Below are 19,339 nucleotides of genomic sequence, written 5' to 3' on the forward strand. Positions count from 1 at the left end.
GTTTCTCCATTCATCATCAAAAGAAATAAAAAAATTGACTTTAAAATTGAGAAAAATTTCTCTGAGCCGACCACTGCACGAAGACACCCGAGCATTGCCGAGGCCAGGCGTGACGTCATAGGTGCCTAAACAACCGTAGGGAGTTGGGAAATACGCTGAGCGCATGCTGTAATATTTGTTTTGAGTGAATATTTAGCCGCTCATCGTCGCTTTCTTTTGTTCTGTTATTCTTGGGCAAGTTTTCCTATTGCTATTGTGCCGCGATTATTACTTGGGATAATAATAATGCGACATCGGGATGATGAAGTACAAGTGTTTTACTTCGTATGTTTTAGTTATCAGAAAAATGGATGATAATGTTGCCGCTCATTCGAAAAGTACACCTGAAATTCATCTTCATCTACATAATACCCCGGAAGCCGCCTAAAAGGCGTGTGGCAGGGGGTGTTAGGACACAAGCCTTTTTTTTAGGGCACCAAAAATTGATGCCAAGACCCTCATGGAATTTGTTAAGACAAATTATTGCTATACCTCGGCGGCAAATCGAGATGTAAAAGAAACTTGTAATACTGGAGGATAACGATTGTAAGCTGTGCTGTTGAATTTGGCATCGCCGTATTAGCGGAGAAGGTAGTCCTATCTGCCCTACGTTACGAATTCACAGCAAAACAGTCTGTACACAATCCACATGTGATATCGCGAATCGGTTCCGCTGCCAACACACACACAAGCTAAAACATATTTCAATAACATAGGTAAATCCATAAACAATATACTTGCATATACCATAAAAATATAGTGAGAAATAGGCAAATACTCCTATAAAAAACTGGAAGTCACGGTCACATTCTTATATTCATCACGTACAATTTACAATAACAGAGCTCGTTATGATGAAAACAACTATTTATTCACTGATTTAAAGCCTTAAATTAGCCCACACAAGTGAAACATGTGACTTTTCTCATTACTATTCGTTGAAATAATGGAATACCAAACTTCACACACAGTTTTTATTTCAATAGCTTGATCGTGAAATGTCATATCTACGGAGAACAATGTAGGTTAACACGCCACTGACAATTTTTACATTACTGTTAAACATTTATCGATAGCGTAATAGCACTTTTTACAATTCAATCACGCTGGAACACTGATAACTCTTGGCCGATATTTTTCAACCTTGTCAAACTTTGTGCATAACAACCACTGGCAATGTGATTACTAGCAATAGCTTAACGGGAGATGTCACGTTGAAAATAACACTATTTTGGCACAAAAATGTTCCTAGATGTCTCCAATCAGCGAGCAAAAGTTGCATTGACTGGAATTCACCTCATAATGCAAGCCCAGGCAGTCCTAAACGACAAATTCTCCGGTACCTACGAATAAACGGATGAAGTTATTGAATATAAAAGCTAAGCGGACATTAGTAAACATCAAAATCGTTCTAATTACATACTTAAATGAATGATATGCCGCCGATTACATCAACTTACAATTAACGTATCCCCCTTCCAACGGCCGTGGCTCAGACTCCTACAACGATGTAAGTTAGGTATTATAAAATTTTTGGTTTAACTGCTCCAGTTTTATATTTTATGCCTTTCCTCAGATATTAATAATATAAATAATACAAAATATGAGGGTTTCCGAGCCTCTATTGTCGGATATTTTGCTTTAAATTGAAAATAATCAACATGTCTCACAAACAAACAATCACAATTATTGCTTCGTGTGATGTTTAGGCACCTATGACATCATCGAGGCTTCGTCGGCAGTGGCTTGGGGGGAAAAGGAATTTTTGGCACGCTTTAAAATTTGTTATATTTATCACTCTATATCTCGCAAAGGAAAACTCAGATTTATAAGTGGTTTTCTTTGTTCAATTCAGAAAATAATTTTCTGTCCGCCAGTGAAATAAAAATAATTCATGCAAGTTCCCCATTAATTATGCTGTTTTCACAGCTTTCTTCGGCAATTAAAAAATATAAGAACAGGAATAAATTCACCGAAAATGGGGGAATTAATAAAATTGAAAATCCCCTGTTTCTTTCTTTAAATATGTTGATACTCAACTAGATTATGCCTGATAATGATTCTTAAGCTGTTTAACTTTGTTGAATAATGCGGAAACAAAAGAAAATCTATATATACTAAAGATTATGAGACTTCTGTGGGTTTATTCAACACCTTCGGATACGATGAGCACTCCGTTTTGCGAGTAATTTCCAAGGGATTTTGAGCACTCGTTAAACCGGTCTTCTACTGTAATTCAATTATGATGCTGCAATAAGATATAGAGTGGAACTTGGTTATAACAGCATCGGCTGTAACATCAACTTGGGCTTAACGTCACATTTTATGCAGACCAGCCAAAATTGAACATTTTATGTTGTACAAAAACCCGTTTATATCGTCGACAAATATTATGACACTCGGGTATAGCGTCAAAAATTTTGCGATTCTTAGGATGCAAAAGTGTGTCACTGCTGCACTGCTTCAACATTCAGCGCGCTTCAAGACGTTTGTTGCACAATGGAGAGAATTTATATTTCTGAAAGGACAGTTCAAAAGAAGATCACAGATTTTTTTCGACAGTAAAATAAGATTTTTATTAGGCTATAAAATATTTAATTGTGAATATCATTTTTTTATTAACGTTTTTTTATTATACATATTCCAACGTACGAGTAGATTTCAATAAACAGTGTTGTATATAGCAGAACATTTGCGTCTTTAGTTTGTCCTTTCACTCAGAATAAAGGCTGCTTTTTTATAACGTCACTCGGATATAACGTTAAAAATCTTCTGGTCCCTTTGATGACGTTATAACCAAGTTCTACTGTATTTTCTCAGGAGCTCTCAGGAGCACCCAAACTCCTCAGATGAGGAAGCACCACTACAAGTAATCTAATCCAAAAACTACAAGAACTCATGAGAGCTCAAGGGGAGCTCTTCTAGGCTACAACCACCGGGGCCCGGAACCAAGCCCGAGGCTTATACGCCAGGACACCCGGGGAGGGGCTGGAGTGGAAGGAAAAAGGATGGAGACGCCGTCGCGATCGGAGCCCGCCGACGCCTCCAGGGAAAGGAAAGGGTTGGAAGGGAGTGGAATAGGGTTAAAACACTCCAATGCTATTGAAGCAGAGGAGGCCCTACCTAGCGAAACCATGCGTGCGCAATTTTTCTACCACCATCCCGGGGAGATTTTTCTATGAGGAAGAAAAATCCCAGATAGGGACAGTGGGAATCCAAAAACTACAGTGAAAGTTTTGGCTTTAAAATTCTGATAAAATTTTTTTTGCTAACTGCTTAAATTTTTTACTTACATTCCACTGACTTGTTGGGGGCCATAGAAGTGTACTAACATTTCCAGGTTTTTAAGATACGTTCAAACCCTAATGGTTTCATAGACATAGAAAAATATGATAAAATCACATGAACCTTAATCATAATTTTAAAATACAATATGGAAAACTAATTTGATACTCACTCTTGATCAACCAGGTCTTGGAAGCGGTAGGGAACAAAAAAACATTTCACAGCAATTTTATGATAGCACAATAACTTGTCCACCACAGTCATTCTTCGTGGAGGCAGTGCCTTGTCAATAAACACAACTTTTTTCTTCACTTTAATGCCATTTTCTGAAAAAGAAATATTTACAAGCACTTAAATTTTATTAGTAATGGTAATTTATTTTTCCTAAGGTCATATAACAGGAATAATAGTAAAGATTCCAGAAATTGGGTAATGACTGAAGAAAACTAAGTGCAACTGAAATGAAAGTGACGGGCATCGCTGTCACAATTACATATGTATTGGGATTCTGCCTATGAGCTCAATCATGCCAATCTTTGGAATTCTCCATTTAAGTTAGATTTAGAGTTCATAAGGAACGAATTCAATTATTATTTTACAAACAAAATATATATTCAGTAAAAATTTGATTAAATAATAGAATTTTCGTTTGAAGATTTTCACAGCTTCTTTTATCTATGTTGGTGGTGGTTCTCGGGTATTGCTGTGTAGAAAACATTTTCACTCAACGTTTCACTCCTCCTACTGGGAGCGTTATCAAGAGAATGGAAGGAATTTATTCATGGGTGTCATTTTGACACCCATGTTAATATAGGTGTGTTATGTTGCAGATTATTCTCTTCATAGCTGCTAGTGTTTATGTGTCAACTTCATTGCAATATTTGCTTTCGTTTCATTATAATTTTCAAGAAATAAATTATTTTAATAGATCATCATTAAAGTAAACAATTTTATACGAAAAACTACTCTCTTGGATTGCGGCATCCATTAGAGATTGCACTGAAACGCCGGAGGACTCACATAAGTGATAAATAAGTAATCATTGAATACTATTTATGAGTATTTATTTTTTACATTAAATAATCAAATTTAATGTGCAAAAAACACTTGCAATTAATAGGACAGAAAATTTTTGTTTTTCTTTTTATTATTATGGTCATTGATTTTTTCAACAGTCACGTCTTAGGATGTTGAAATTTGCTTTAAAAGATGAAAATTGCAAACAACAACATCAAAAATGAGTACTTAACTACAAAATTGTTTAAAAGACAATACAAAATCATTTTAAGAACAAAAAAGAAATCAAATACTTTTCCAGACAGATTAGAAAGAGCTTTATCTAAATTGCAGATTCTTTACATTTCTGGTACTTCGCTCAGTTTTTGCGATACATATGCATACTATTTACAAAGCTACAAAACCAACATTGTTAAATTTAAATACTGCCCTAGGTCCTAAACCTATGAGCCTGAAGATTTTTAATGGGTTGCCTCCAGAGGTGATAAATGAGAGTAGGACCTTGGTCTTTAACAAGAAACTACTGAAGTTTCTGAAAAAAATCTATTTTATTCGATAAATGATCTTCTGCATTTGTAACACATAATTTATATATTCCAATTTAATTTTTATTGATTATGTATCTAAAATGACGTGTCCTATATTTGAATACAACCTACAGATCTCTGGACAAATAAAAAATGTTATTATTATATTATTATTATCATACAAGCATTTTATCATTACCCGACAGTTCCTAGACAGATCTGCCTCTTGCATCTCTTCACACTTTTTAGAAGGTTGGCAAATATTTTGCTAACTTTTGCAAAAACATTTATTGGGATATCTTTTACGAAGTTATTTCCTTACATATTATCCCGGCATTTATAGCGCCAAAGTCAAGAGTATTCTGGAAAGAAGGAACAGGCTGACTGAATACTCCGCTGCTCATTGTTAAGTTTCAATCCCAGAAGTTGAGTGGAGGGGGCTACGAGGGAATAGTTTCGACCTATTACGTGCTGCATGCTGCATGTAGAGAGGTTAAAAAATTGATTTTCAAAATCAAATGACCAGTATGCGTTCACCGTTATCTTATTAGTGGTTAAAATATGAGTGCCCCATGCATCTAATGGCGGTAGGTTGAACCTCTACTTCATTCAACCATTCTTCGTACTCGGTGTGTGAGTCGAAACTAAGCTGTTCGAAGGTGAAGCACGGGGTCCCTCCAGTGCAGAACATTATCTGTGTTTCGTTTTGTCCAAGAGTTATGGTTTGGTTTTGACCCAAAGTAATTTTGACTACGATTTCGTTTCGACCAGTTTAGCTCCCCAGGTTCAAATCCATTTATTTTCGTTTCTGCATTTCGTTTTCGGGAATGAAACCATTGAAATTTTACTGGTTTTGACTTTCGTTTCACTTGCCATCCCTGAGTAGTAAGGTACAGAGAAATCACTTAGATTGTGTATTTTCTGTAGCATACATGTTGGGTGGTGCATGTTCGTTGGAGTAAATTGACCCCAATCATCCGAAGTAATTTTTACTCCAATTTCGTTTCGACGCTGAGTTTAGCTCCCCAGGTTTATATACATTTTGTTTCGTTTCCACCTTTCGCTCCCGGGAACGGGACCCTTTCTCCCATAAGTATTCAGGAATATCGTTTCTTCTAATAATTCGCTCCAGCATAACACACCAATGCAGTGCCATTATCAAGAACGTACTACCAACATAAGTCAAGTAGCACACCTCGACAAGTCACAACACGCTTGCGAGCCAGTCGGCCAAACTCCTCGCCAGATAGTGAGCCATGCAGCCGAGCATATAGGCTCAGCAGAAGGCGACTGCATCATCGCGTGCGAGTGACCACACTTTTGTTTCACAGCAAACAAGTGTCGCAGCGGTAAAAATTTGCTGGTTTTAAGGTGCATCATTCGCAAAATATAGAAGAATATACTTCTGCCATTAATATTTGATACGTAATCAATAATGCAAAATAGAGATTTGATATTATGTCAAATTGAGATTTCGAAAAAATAATAAAAGCCGATAATTATTGAAATTATATTTAAAAAATTATGAAGGTAATGTACCATTCCATTCTGGTTTCACAAATAATTATCAAACTACATCCCATGAGACACCTAAACGAAAAGAAGAAATGAACAAATATAGCGGGTGTCAAATTAACACCTTCCGGCATTCATGGTAAATTTGAATTTTTGAGATGAAAAAATGGAGTGGGGTATCCCTAACATTCTCGCCTTGTCAAGCCCTTAAAATGAATAAAAGTCACCAAATATTTTTTCCTGCAACACTATTTAAAGGCCAACCCCGAAAAAAATTTACGCGTAAGGTGTCAAAATGACACCCTTCGGCATTCTAGGGTTAAACATCTTGCTATTACATGCGTAGCTCTTGTTTCAACATGCCAATACAATGGCTGATGTGATTCACATATTTAGTGCAAGGTAATTGTTCTAACATGTTCCTTTGGTGAAAAAATTCAACTTTAATTTAACCCTTCACCATTCGACTTTTAAAAATTTGAACTAAAAACAACATTTGCTCTCTAAATAAAACTCTATTAAATAGACGTTTCAGAGGGATGAAAATATTTCCTTCTCCTAAAATATGTTGAACTATAAGTTTAAATAACAGCCAATATTTCGACTGAAGTAGTTGTACTTAAAATGCTGTCATGACAGTAACATGTTTATGTTTAGTATCTATGCATGTCATTATTGTGTGCTATTGTCGGCTTTTTTCGCTGTGAATAGATTTGTTAGACACTGGTTGTTTGCCGCTGATGTATTGGGATATAAAGGAGAGAGGAGTTTAAATAAAACATTGTAGATATTTCTTAAGGTTAAGGGCCCAGAGAACGCAGCACTGGAGTGAAGAATTAAAACAATTATTAGGAAAGTGAAGTTTGGCCGCTGGAGAAGAGGACAAGATGGCAGAAGGCAGAGAGTTGGTTAATGGGATTCAGCATTTGAAAGGAGATAATTATTATTCATTGTTTAGAGTGGCAAAAGTGGAGTTAATAGAGAGCAATTGCTGGAATACAATCAACTCTATATTTGATGGCGATGAAGGGGGCGAAATGAATATGTATTGACGAGGCAGGACTCAAGAGGGAGGCGCTTGGATTCTTGCTTAAACACATCACAAGGGAGTGTGTCGAAATGAAAAGTTATCAGTTATTTGATTTAGAAATGAATAATACAAATTTCCACTAAGTATAGCCTAATGTGCTTTTAAATGCTGATGATCCTTATTCTAAATGTACACATACCTTCAACATCACATTCTTTGACAACAACTGGTATTTCCCAGAACTTGTTGAATGGCGGGAAATTGTCACATATTTTCTTTACACTGCTAGAAGATAAGACAAAGTCCACATTCATTACAGCAGCATATATCTCTGCATTTTGATCCCTGCTTACTGAAAGAAAAGAATTTAAAATGGAAAACCATTATGAACATTCCAAAAAATGTCCCTTCTGATATACCAATTCTTCGCAGTTATTCAACTCCCAACAATAATTATAATGTCCATTAACAAGTTATCACAATTAACAGCTACATTTATCGACATTTGGTAAATAAACATTTTCATCTAAGGAGAGACACTCAAAAACAGCATTGACTTAGTACATATAAATTCGCAAGTATTATGAGGTAGTCAATTGAAAACAGAAACTTGTAACAGATATTTTCGAAAATGAGGGCAGGAAAGTAATAAAGTCCTTGATGAGTCCACAAAAAATAAATAGGGCAGGTGGTAAAGGGAATTTATAATACAGAATAGAAACTAGTAACTTGGGTCAGCCATTTATTTGAGATGAACCTAGATACATTGATTTGAGGAATGCCTGATATTTCCATGCGTCATAAATTCAGTATGCCCATTAATATAGCATAACAAGGATCATTGATGGGGTATATAGCAAAAATAATTGAAATGCTTTTACTAGGGGTGATCTGATAATTAATTCCGATATAAATACTGGCCGATATTGGACAATCGGCATATCGGTATCGGAGCACCGATATCCGACAATTTTTCCTCTACCATAACGTTATTTATGTATTTATCATCAAGGAAAATCAGGAAGTATTCATTCATACCCTGGTATCTAGGATTGAAATATATTGGACCAGATCAAGTTATCAGTTCTAAATATTAGTTATCGGTACTAAATATGTACTGGGTATCGGTTATCAGAAAAAAAAAGATTATCGGCTCACCCCTAGTTTTTCCAAAGGAAATTTAACACAGCAAAAACTTGATCGTAATAATATTTTGTCATGAAGATGACTGGAGAAAAATTTTGATAAAAAATAAGAAAATGGTGACAAGGAAAAATTATTACATACAAACAATTAAAACTAATAGGAAACCAAGATAAGATAACAATGAAAATATTAATGGAAAAGATAAACATTGTGATGCTAAAAAAATGTTATTCCAATGAATCTGCCAACAATAGGGATAAATCAAAACTTAAGGATGAAGTTAATTTGGAAGAAGGTTTTCCATGTATAAGACTCAAATCAATTTCACGGAAAAAATAATTTACCCAGGGGAAAGTATTCATAGCAATACATAGGTACATATGTAACAATTAACTAACAACCAGCATGAATTCTCCATTCATAAGCTTATCTTAAACAGGAAGTAGGAACGAACATCAATAAGCTTAGCTCTCCTATGAAATTCAGGATTACGAATTAATTTGTTGGTGCTCTGGTTATCTGCCAATATGACAGGGACGTCAACTGAACAAGTACATAAGTTCGTTCATCAAGTGATTCAACCACATCACCTCTTTTGTGGCTTCACTGCCTGCAATGCACTCTGCTTCACATTTACTCAAGAGGGCCAAATGCTATTTACGATTCAGCCATGTGAAAGCAGCAGTTCCACAGATTGTCACTATTCAATTTCTTAACTGTTGGTTTGTAGCATATTTGGCAAAGTCAAAAGCAGAATAGCAAGAGAATTCAATTGATTCGGCTTTAACTTTGTGAAAATCCATGTTGAAATGAAAATGTACAACCTTGGTATCTTTTCACAGGAAAATTTATTCGTACGACGCGTTTCGACGCTGAGGCGTCATTATCAAGTACTTGATAATGACGCCTCAGCGTCGAAACGCGTCGTACGAATAAATTTTCCTGTGAAAAGATACCAAAGTTGTACATTTTCATTTCAGCAAGAGAATTAATTTCATGGCATTTAATCTCTTCATCTCAAGATCTCTTCAAGATGGCCACCGTGTGCAACAATTTTCTAAGTTCCTTTTCCGGCAATCTTCTGTTACATCCAACATTTGCTAGCGGGAAATGCCTTGATTTATGTTAACGATAAGTGGTTAATACATGAGTTAAAAGTGAAAGTTATATTGCTAAGTGTGATTTTTTGCCAATTGGAAGAAAGCAAGGAGGAGTCCCATGAAGCTGGACCATCGGCACGACAGGTTTCACTGAGAGACTCTTGGGATAAATCAAAGACAACCAAGCTAGATAAAGAACAGTTCAACTATGATTTATATTGTATGTACAGAAGCATTTATAAAGGCTGTTATACTACTCGAAAAAATAGAAAATTTTGCTCTAAGAGGTTTCCTCAGCAAAAAATGCCCTGGGTAGTTTTTCTTAGGAGTTAAAAGAGGCTGTAAAAGATATGGCAGTTAAAATAATGAGCGACAAAACTAGTGACAGAACTGGGAAATGCATCTTCATTTATTTTGTTTTTATAAAGCCACTCAACAGCTCAAGTAAGCAGTGTATTTACATAGGTGGGTTACATAGTTTGGGTTTTGGAGAAGGCAAGTGGTGCAGTATATTCCACAGAAATACTGAAAGGGGTTACTGAGGTTACTAAGACTAAGGCTTTAAGTTTGAAAATGTAATAGCAATAGCTACATTTTCTGCTAGGTATATGCTTACATGTGTTGACTCTCTAACACTTTGAAGACCGTGGTATTTTCATGTTCAGGTTGCAAAAAACCCAGGGCTTATATTGTTTTTATAAAATTATTTCCTACTCCGAAAAATTACATTTAGGAGCCAATAAATGACAGAACCTGCCATACAAGAAGACCAGATAGCTATACAAAGAGGCTAAATATTTCAGGCCAGAGAAATACGGACGGAATATTTTTCCCCAGAATCAAATAGGAAAGCCTGAGCTCAACAAGACTCAGGTCCCTGGCAGAAAATGTACATCCCGAGGAATATTTGGGCTTGCACTTTTAAGTGTTCATGGTATCATTTTATGAAGACATGGTACATATACAGTGTTAGGCCTACAAGCTCACCTAGGTAGCCAGCGTATATGGTCTACACAACTTCAGGAGCTTAACACGTGTTACACTATGCAAACTTTTGTTCTTGAAGAAAGCATCGATACCTGTCACACCTAAGGAACAAGTACCCTAATGGAGAAAATTGTGCAAACTTGTTCCTATTCCTGTATTAACGAGGTGGACAAGCTGGGATACATTAGCGGGATGCATTAGAACATTGTAGGACTTAGCAATTTTGGTCAACTTAGGATGAAGAGATAGGTTAAATGCAATAAAATTGCATGCATAAGTAGACTGTTCATTATTTTATATGCTAGGAAGTTGCTAAGTTAAGTTTTAAGTCTTCAATATTTTTCATTACCTTGTGATCAGTATTTCCCCCTTTGAAATGAGTTGCTTAATACCATTTGCCTCGATAATAGTTCATTTTTGTTCTTGGAAAAGGATGTTTTATTCAATGATTTTTTTACCGCCTTCATCACAAAATGGATTTTTTTACCGACTTTATATACTAAATTTTGGTCCATTTATATACTGCTAAGTGACGCTTTTTTTTTTACCATAATCTAGGAGCCAAATTCATGAGGAAAATGAGGTACACTAAGAACTAACTACCTTCTTCAGGCCTTTACGTGCCTCACACTTTTCTCAGAAAGTTCTACCCTAAGAAAAGATCGAGGCTCTGTTTTGGTGTACCTTTTTAGGACCTACACTACAGTTCCTTTGGTTTGCTGATTTCTAACAACCCGGCCATATTTTAGCACATTCAATCAATCGCATCTAAAATACTACAAGGATTGTGATGCCCTTCCAGAAACAACCATTTGGTTTTTCACTAGTTAGCCACCACTGCTATCATTGCTAGTCCCACGAGTTCGCTAGTTTGCTGGCTCCGAACACCATTTATAAAGAACGTCGCGGAATATTCTGAGGATTCATACAAATTTTTATTTAGAATCAGTTTCAGAAAACACAGGCCAAAACACCCATCCCTCTCCACTATATCATTTCTATTACTCATTATGTCGTTATCTTCTATATCATTGTTGCTTCTTACCTGGGCAATTGAAAGTAGTCAGACGGGTACGATTAGCAATCTCTTCTGTAATTATTGGATGCCTTGTCACTATTCCATAGTACTCTCTCCCAATTCTTCCAGTTGTCTTGGTCATCAAGTTATAGAATTTGCCCTGAAGTAAATATCGATTAAACAAATAGAGAGCAGAATGATATTAGATCTTTTGCATCTCAATGAATAAAGTTAATCCATTTCTTTTTAGCAACTTCTACTGAAAATCAAACCCAAAAAAATATTTAAGTGTTCAGTTTGAGGTAAGATATGTATATTCAAAACATATTTCACAACCTTATTCTAAAACGATTCATGAATTTTGATGAAAAATTGAACAGGGTCCAGGTAGATTGAACACAAGAGTGGTCAGAAAAATGACTATAATTCATCCCGCATGGATCAATTTTGATCCATGTGGGAAAGTTGTCTACCAGTATCAGGGTCTCAGACTCAAAATTCAAATTGGATATTATTACCCATTGCTACCTAAGCTCTTTAGTTTAAATTTTACAAAAATTCAGGCAGATTGAACACAAAAACCTATTGAGAGGAGATTACTGAAACTAGCCCCATTTCAGCAATAGCCATTTAGTATAAATTTCATTATTATATTTACGAAGTACACATAAGTTTATCTAAGGAATGTTATGGTTTTGCAATACATTAAAATGATCAACATATTTCCAAAGTCAGCAACCCACACACTACCTATGTCTGGCTGTAAGTGGCATCACCTCACATTTTGCATTTTCGAAGATGAATTTGCAGTACATTATACTTTTTGAAATATTAAACATTAATAAAAATTCTCAATGATCCTTTAGAAGGAAATTATTCCCATAATGAAGCCTAAGCAATCGCTATTTTCAATAAAAATGTAAATTTTAGCCTAGAAATGCTAATGATTTTTTTCCAAGTAAAAGATTATGTATCTTGTTCATCAAGATACTGTATGAGCTTGAACAGCTCTTGGATGTCTTAATACGAGGGGTGTTTTTAAAGTAAGTACCGTTTTGACATAAAAAAACAAAAAGTAAATTTTTTTCAAAAATAATTTATTCACTTGAAAGGTCGTTTTCACTTCGTCATCATCAGAATGGCGCTGACCAGCCAGATGCTTCTTCAAGTGCATAAACAAATGGTAGTCGCTCCGCGCTAGATCGGGACTGTATGGAGGGTGGTTTAATTGTTCCCAGCCAAAAGAAGTGATAAGGTCTTGTGTTCGATTTGCTGTGTGTGGACGGGCATTATCGTGGAGCAAAACGACACCTGCACTCAGCATGCCACGCCTTTTGTTTTGAATAGCATGGCGCAGTTTTTGTAAAGTCGCACAGTACGCTGTTGCATTGATTGTGCCGCCGCAAGTCAAAAAATCGACCAGTAACACACCCATAATGGCGAGACAGCGCCATTCGGATGATGACTAAGTGAAAACGATCGTGAAGCAGTGGTTGTCTAATCAGGCGGCAAGCTTCTTTGACGATGGCATACAAAAGCTGGTCCCAAGATACGATAAATGCCTCAATAATAATGGGAATTATGTAGAAAAGTAGAGTAAAGTATGGCCTTTCAAGTGAATAAATTATTTTTGAAAAAAATTTACTTGTTTTTTTATGTCAAAACGGTCCTTACTTTAAAAACACACCTCGTATTTCTTTATTAGCTTTGAGGTGATATAGTTCGTTATTTAGTATAAAGAAATGGTTATTGGTTAGTATGTACTACTGCTCCACCCAAGCAACCCTTAACTGTCTACATTTCCTTCCTTCCTCAATAAATGATGTATGTGTAAATAGATAATTTTACCATCATATTCATTGCAGTACATACCTTAGTTTATTCTTAATATTTAATTTGTTGCTGCAATTCAAGCCATCAAGTTCCACACTTATCAGAATATAGTCCCCCTTTTTTCCAAAAATGCCCGTGGTAATTATAAAGGGGTTGACTATGTATATTCAAATGCATTTTTGAAATGTTTACCTGAAACTGGAGCCTCAAAATTAGGGGCAAGGGACTATATTCAGAGGGGGACAATATTTGGAGAAATACGGTATGTGAATGCCAGTACAGTCCTTTTTCTGCAACCTCACATGGATTTTGAAGCAACTGTAATAATTTGAATCATAAGAAATGGTTGAAAGGTAGAGTTATGAACTTGAAGCAAAGCCTCTTACTCACTCCCCTTTCATATTTTCTTAGGTCGGGATAAAATCTTTTTTTTTTCAAATGACAGTGTGAGGAGATTCTGTCAAGGCCTGGTTACACGGTATATTAACATCTTCAAATTAATATCTAAATGTATGAATAGGTGAATGAACGTGAAAATGCACATTTAACCACCTTTCAGCATTATATTTACGAAATATAAAGTTCATCCAAAGAATGCTATGGATGGATGAGAATTATAAAAAATAATCCTAAGGTGAACAAAAAGGATAAGATATCGTGAGGATGACTTTCGTTGTAAGTTGTAAAGTATCCATCGTAAAACTATGACATTCTTTAGATAAAATTCATAATATGTGAACATAATTGATACGTAGTTTTCCGCGGCGTTGTCTAGATGATGTCTCCATGCTTCTGGGTTTCACCACATGGATTTTCTTTGCGACGACAGTTTCTCTGGTATTCTAACTGGCGTCTTCAGGTCGACCTGACCTGAAGACGCCAGTTGGAATACCAGAGAAACTGTCGTCGCAAAGAAAATCCATGTGGTGAAACCCAGAAGCATGGAGACATCATGTAAACATAATGCTGAAAGTTATACTCATAATTGAGTAATTGCTGAAAAGAGCTTAGTTGCAGAGATCTCTTCTCCTTTGTCCAAATTCTCCCTGAATTTTTATAAGATTTTAAACTCACTCAGAAAGAGATAAGTTGCTAACTCTTACCCTTTTAACAATGGTATCAAGAGGGATTAAATCAAGTGGCTCTTTTGCATCATTTGATACTAGTCCAATAGTGCGGTATGGTCTGTAATACCTTGGATACTTCAATGGGTTCTTCAGTTTCACCTAATAAGAAAAAAATATAAAAAATTACAGATAATGTCATACATATACATACCAAAAATCGATATTAATTAACTAACATGTTTAATGCATGAGGCATAAATGTATGAATAGTTTACTAGGTTACGTTAACAATTAGATTGGATTCAAAATTACAGCACCTGCTAATCTTTAAAGTCTATCTGACAGCTGAATATTAAACAATAAGAAATTTCAATGCAATAACTAACTTAACAACAGAACTGTCAGAGTTTTGGGCCAGACCCAGTGAGCATTTCTCGTTGCCAGCCTTTCTGTACAGGTCAATTAAAAGGGTTAGTATCCCATGACTTTTCATCATTTGTGACTGAAAATATAAGCACAAAAACCTTTCGCCAATTTGGAGTAACCTCTCCACCCCATCGAAATATTTCCACTACTACCTAATCCTTGATGGATGTTTTCCAGGTTTCACTGCTGAAACATCAGAGAACAGAAGATGGGCTTGGCCAAACTCAATGCCAGTTTGAGGAGTAGCAAGCAATAATTGTGGTGGTTCTAGTGTTAACAACATGTTCATTAATTATTATGTACAATAGTGTTATCTTAATTTGAAGGAACAATTTTCAAGTCTATACATATAACATTTAAACAAAGAATAGACCTAACAATGGTTAATTTACTAACCTTCCATCGTTCATTTACATATCTCTCAATATCATGGCTCATTGAAGAATATCGTGACTGATTTTGCAGAGCAAAATTTCTCAAAAATTCCAAATACTGAATTTGCTCAGCAGCAACTTTAACTTGGAGTTTCTGCAACATAATAATATATAATCATTAAAAATATTTAAAAATAAAATAGAAATTTACACCCACCAACAAATCAATCAAGGGACTGAAATTTTTCATGCATTGATCAATGCATGAAAAATTTCATTGTTGAACAATCACACAATATTATAACATTCATAGCCAAGAAAATAAATTCTTCATAAAATGAAGTGACAATAAATAAAATGACATTATTTGATGAAAATTCATTATCTTTCATTCTGTATCTTTAAATATTTCAAAAAAATCAACTAGCTTAGGTATGTTGATTTCATGAAAACTGTTAGATTGGTATAATTCATTATTTTTATTATCTTCTAGATAAGGAGTCTCCAAGCTACAGCTCACAGGCCAGATGCAGCAAAGGAGCCCCTAGCCCACATTTGAACCCATCAAAACCATTTTAAGCAAGGAACAAAATATTTTTCTTGCTCATCTCTGTGATGGCCTACTGCAAATCCATCTCCTGGCCTCCCAGGCTCACTCTCGCCGCCATCGTAATCAATGAGTTATTCCAAAAAGATGCCAATTGTGCCACTTCTGACACCAGTGTAAGACCCCCAATGCTCGAAGGGGTGTTGCCGATCAATTGGCAGGGATTTTTGGAAGGAAACTCATAGACTCCGGAGAGATGACTTTATTCACCCGTTTACATCATTCGCCGTCACACCTCAGACTCCGTGACGTCCGTCCTTCGGCGGCCCCCTCTGCTAACCCTCCCCGCCTCTCCCTTCCCCATCCTCAGTCATTGTCTTCCACCCAGCTCTGAAGTTTCCCACGGGAGGATGGAGAATGACCACAGGAAGCGAGAGTAAAGCGACCCGACTCTTCGCAGAGACAGAAACTCATGACTAGGGAAGGAATATGAAGGAGAGTGTAGGTGATGGGTTGGGGGCATGGAAAGGATGGGAACGGAAGTTGAGTCAGCTGTTTCTGTCTCTTACAGTTCTCTTTTAATTCTAACTCTACCACAATGCACAATCAAATCTAATCTGTGGAATAGCCCAAAAATGGCACCATAAAATTATTTTAACTCACCCACAACAGTCAACTGCATTATGAAAATAACCCATGCAAAAAAATCTGTGCTGTGACTGCACTAAATCTGCACTGCAACTGGACTAAACTCTGTGTTTAGCACAGTCAAGTACACTTTTCTGTGCAAGACTGTACTATGGCAGCTAGAATTTGAGAAGAACTGTACTGTAACAGTGCTGAATCACTGTGCTGGAACTGTGCTAGAGCTCTGACTGCACTGTGACTGGGCTGGGTAACATGACTGGAACTGCACTAAGGTTCAAACTGCACTGTGACAGGGCTGGATAACATGACTGGAACTGTACTGTGGCTCAAACTGCATTGTGACAGGGCTGGATAACATGACTGGAACTGTACTATAGCTCAAACTGCACTACGATAGGGCAGGATGGTTACTTTCACCAGTCATTGACGGGAGAAAATATTTACCATATTATTTCATATGTTCAATTATCATTTCTACGAGAATTGATCGTATTATGAATGCATAAAATATTTAAAAATTGTATGTTGACATACTGCGGCAATGCATAACTCCAACTTGCTTATTATTTTGGTAAACTATGGTCAAAAGAACAACTTCAGCTGATACTCCGCTATCTTTGCTGCACAACATTGGCATTGTACCATTATTTGTTTACGTGATCTCATCCTATGAATTCTACGCTATGTGATTGATACGTCGATATAAGATCGACACTAAGAACGTGAAGAAGTGAATGTTGCATCACTTACATCGAAATTAGCTACTTAGCCAGGAATTTTTCTTGCAGGTGAAGTGATATTGTCGATTTTGCTGAAATCCGTGTGGTTCGCGATGAATCAACTTTCCATGATTGATTCCGACGACTCGCAATCTACTCCTTGCAAAGCACGAGAGAGTTGAAAAAAAGGCATATCTTTATTTTTACTCTGTTAAGAGCACAGCAACAACTAAAGATCTTCGGTATTCTATTACAACTGACCTCAAATTGGGTGAATAGCATATGCTGAATATATGTTATCATGATGGTGTGCAGTTTGCATCTTGGCTGCTGGGGGTAAGTACTCAACTTCTCTAAATTAAAATCAGAAAAATTTAAACAGTCAGATTTTAACAGAACAATTATATGTTAGTATGTAATGTGTGTTCCTTGTAATTTCAGGGAAGCAGCCAAAGAGGTAAATGAATTGAGCCATTCCTTATTAAGACTTTTCCATGATTTTTATGTTTATTATCATGAGCATATTTTTATATAATAAATTTCATTTGTTTTCATATATTATTGTCATTTATTGTGCTCCACCGAGTTAGAACTTAACCCATTTATGCCTAGTGTTCCATTTTTGGAATACCTTGTAATTAATAATTGGCAAGAGATACATTGATTTTTCTTTCGGAAATTGTTTTCATACATATTTTTGTCTATAATATGTAAAAACCAGGGTAAAATTTGCATTTTTCAAACCTTTGGCATAAATGCATGGGTTAAGCTTCATCAACAAAAACTATCGAGGTGTGCATTTGTGTGGCAACTTGACAAATAGCACTGAAGTAAATATAGGTGGTTTTTATGTAGTGTCAGTTGATGTGCAGAATAGGATGTCATTTTTCTAATTGGACCTAAGTGCTTCGATATCAATGTTTTGAGTACCATCAACTTTGTTTATGTTAAGAAAATGGAACGTAACAAATTCAGTAAGGGTCTGTTAGGAATATGATCTATCTTTCCTTTAACTAGTCAACGTTCGAGTGAGTGTAGTCGTTTTGATCACTTTTATGTCTCGCTCCATGCCATTTTCAGGTTGGATCAATCAACCAATCTTCACAAACACTTAAAAAGGGCACTATACATCTTTGCTAATTGGCCCATCTTGATTTAATTCTGTTTCTTGTTTTCAATATGATCTTCAAGGAATGCAATAGCCATATGTATAGGCTGTCAATTGTTGATTCAAGGAAAAAGTATTATAGCAAAAACAGTGCTGGGGCTGCACTATGACTGTCCTATGGCAGCTGCATTGTGACTGTGCTATGGTAACTGCACTCTGACTGTGCTGTGGTACCGGTACTTCACTGTGCTCTGGCCACTGTGCTGTATTCTTTTAATGAAGTGCAGTCTTTAGGGCAGCCCCAGTCCAGATATTGAGTACAGTTAGAGTGTAGCTCTAGCTTATTTTGAGTACACATTGTTTGCCTGAGTAGTTATATGCAATAAATGTTTAATAAATAATAATTCAAATACTATTAAAAAAATATAGAATAGAATGTAAGAAAACTTACGTTCAATACCACTCCTTAAAAAGAGCATGCCTAAAAACATGTGACTTAAACTAATACATTAGTAAAGCATCAATTAAAAACTAATCGCAATATTAGGTAAGTAAAATAGAAAAAAATCGTCACTGTTAGTCCTAATGTAAATAATGTAGCTTATTTCTATACTGAGTTTCCAACTTAAGAGCATTGTTTTGCGTCCACCTCAATAGGGCTTGTAGAATAGTTTAACCGAATCATAAAAATTGCCTATAGATATGTACTAAAATAAAGCATATGAGACTTGATAATAAATTATATTTAATTAGATTTCCTTGCAGCAAAAATTGTACATTAGGATATTTTGGACCAAGTTTGAAAGAAAATGTATCTTTACTGATGAGTATTATAGTTATGCTTTATGTCATCCTGGTATGAAACCCTCCTTATATGCCAGTATGTTAAAAATTGCAATAGATCTTATTTTCAATAACTCACTTATCTTACCGTCAATAATACATACCACTTA

General features: G+C 35.8%; 1 protein-coding gene across 1 annotated transcript in view; it reads right to left on the minus strand.

Moving 5' to 3' along the window:
• Positions 1–19,339, minus strand: part of LOC124158721 — a 43,627-nt gene that overhangs the window by 23,364 nt on the left and 924 nt on the right. Inside the window, exons 3-7 of the mRNA XM_046533976.1 lie at positions 15,387–15,518; positions 14,601–14,723; positions 11,692–11,824; positions 7,613–7,765; positions 3,497–3,650 (exon numbers count right to left, since the gene is read on the minus strand). Of these exons, the coding sequence (XP_046389932.1) occupies positions 3,497–3,650; positions 7,613–7,765; positions 11,692–11,824; positions 14,601–14,723; positions 15,387–15,518 (695 nt within the window). The remainder of the gene's footprint in view (positions 1–3,496; positions 3,651–7,612; positions 7,766–11,691; positions 11,825–14,600; positions 14,724–15,386; positions 15,519–19,339) is intronic.

This window comes from Ischnura elegans, chromosome 5, assembly GCF_921293095.1.
Source record: "Ischnura elegans chromosome 5, ioIscEleg1.1, whole genome shotgun sequence".
NCBI classification, from domain to species: Eukaryota; Metazoa; Arthropoda; class Insecta; order Odonata; family Coenagrionidae; genus Ischnura; species Ischnura elegans.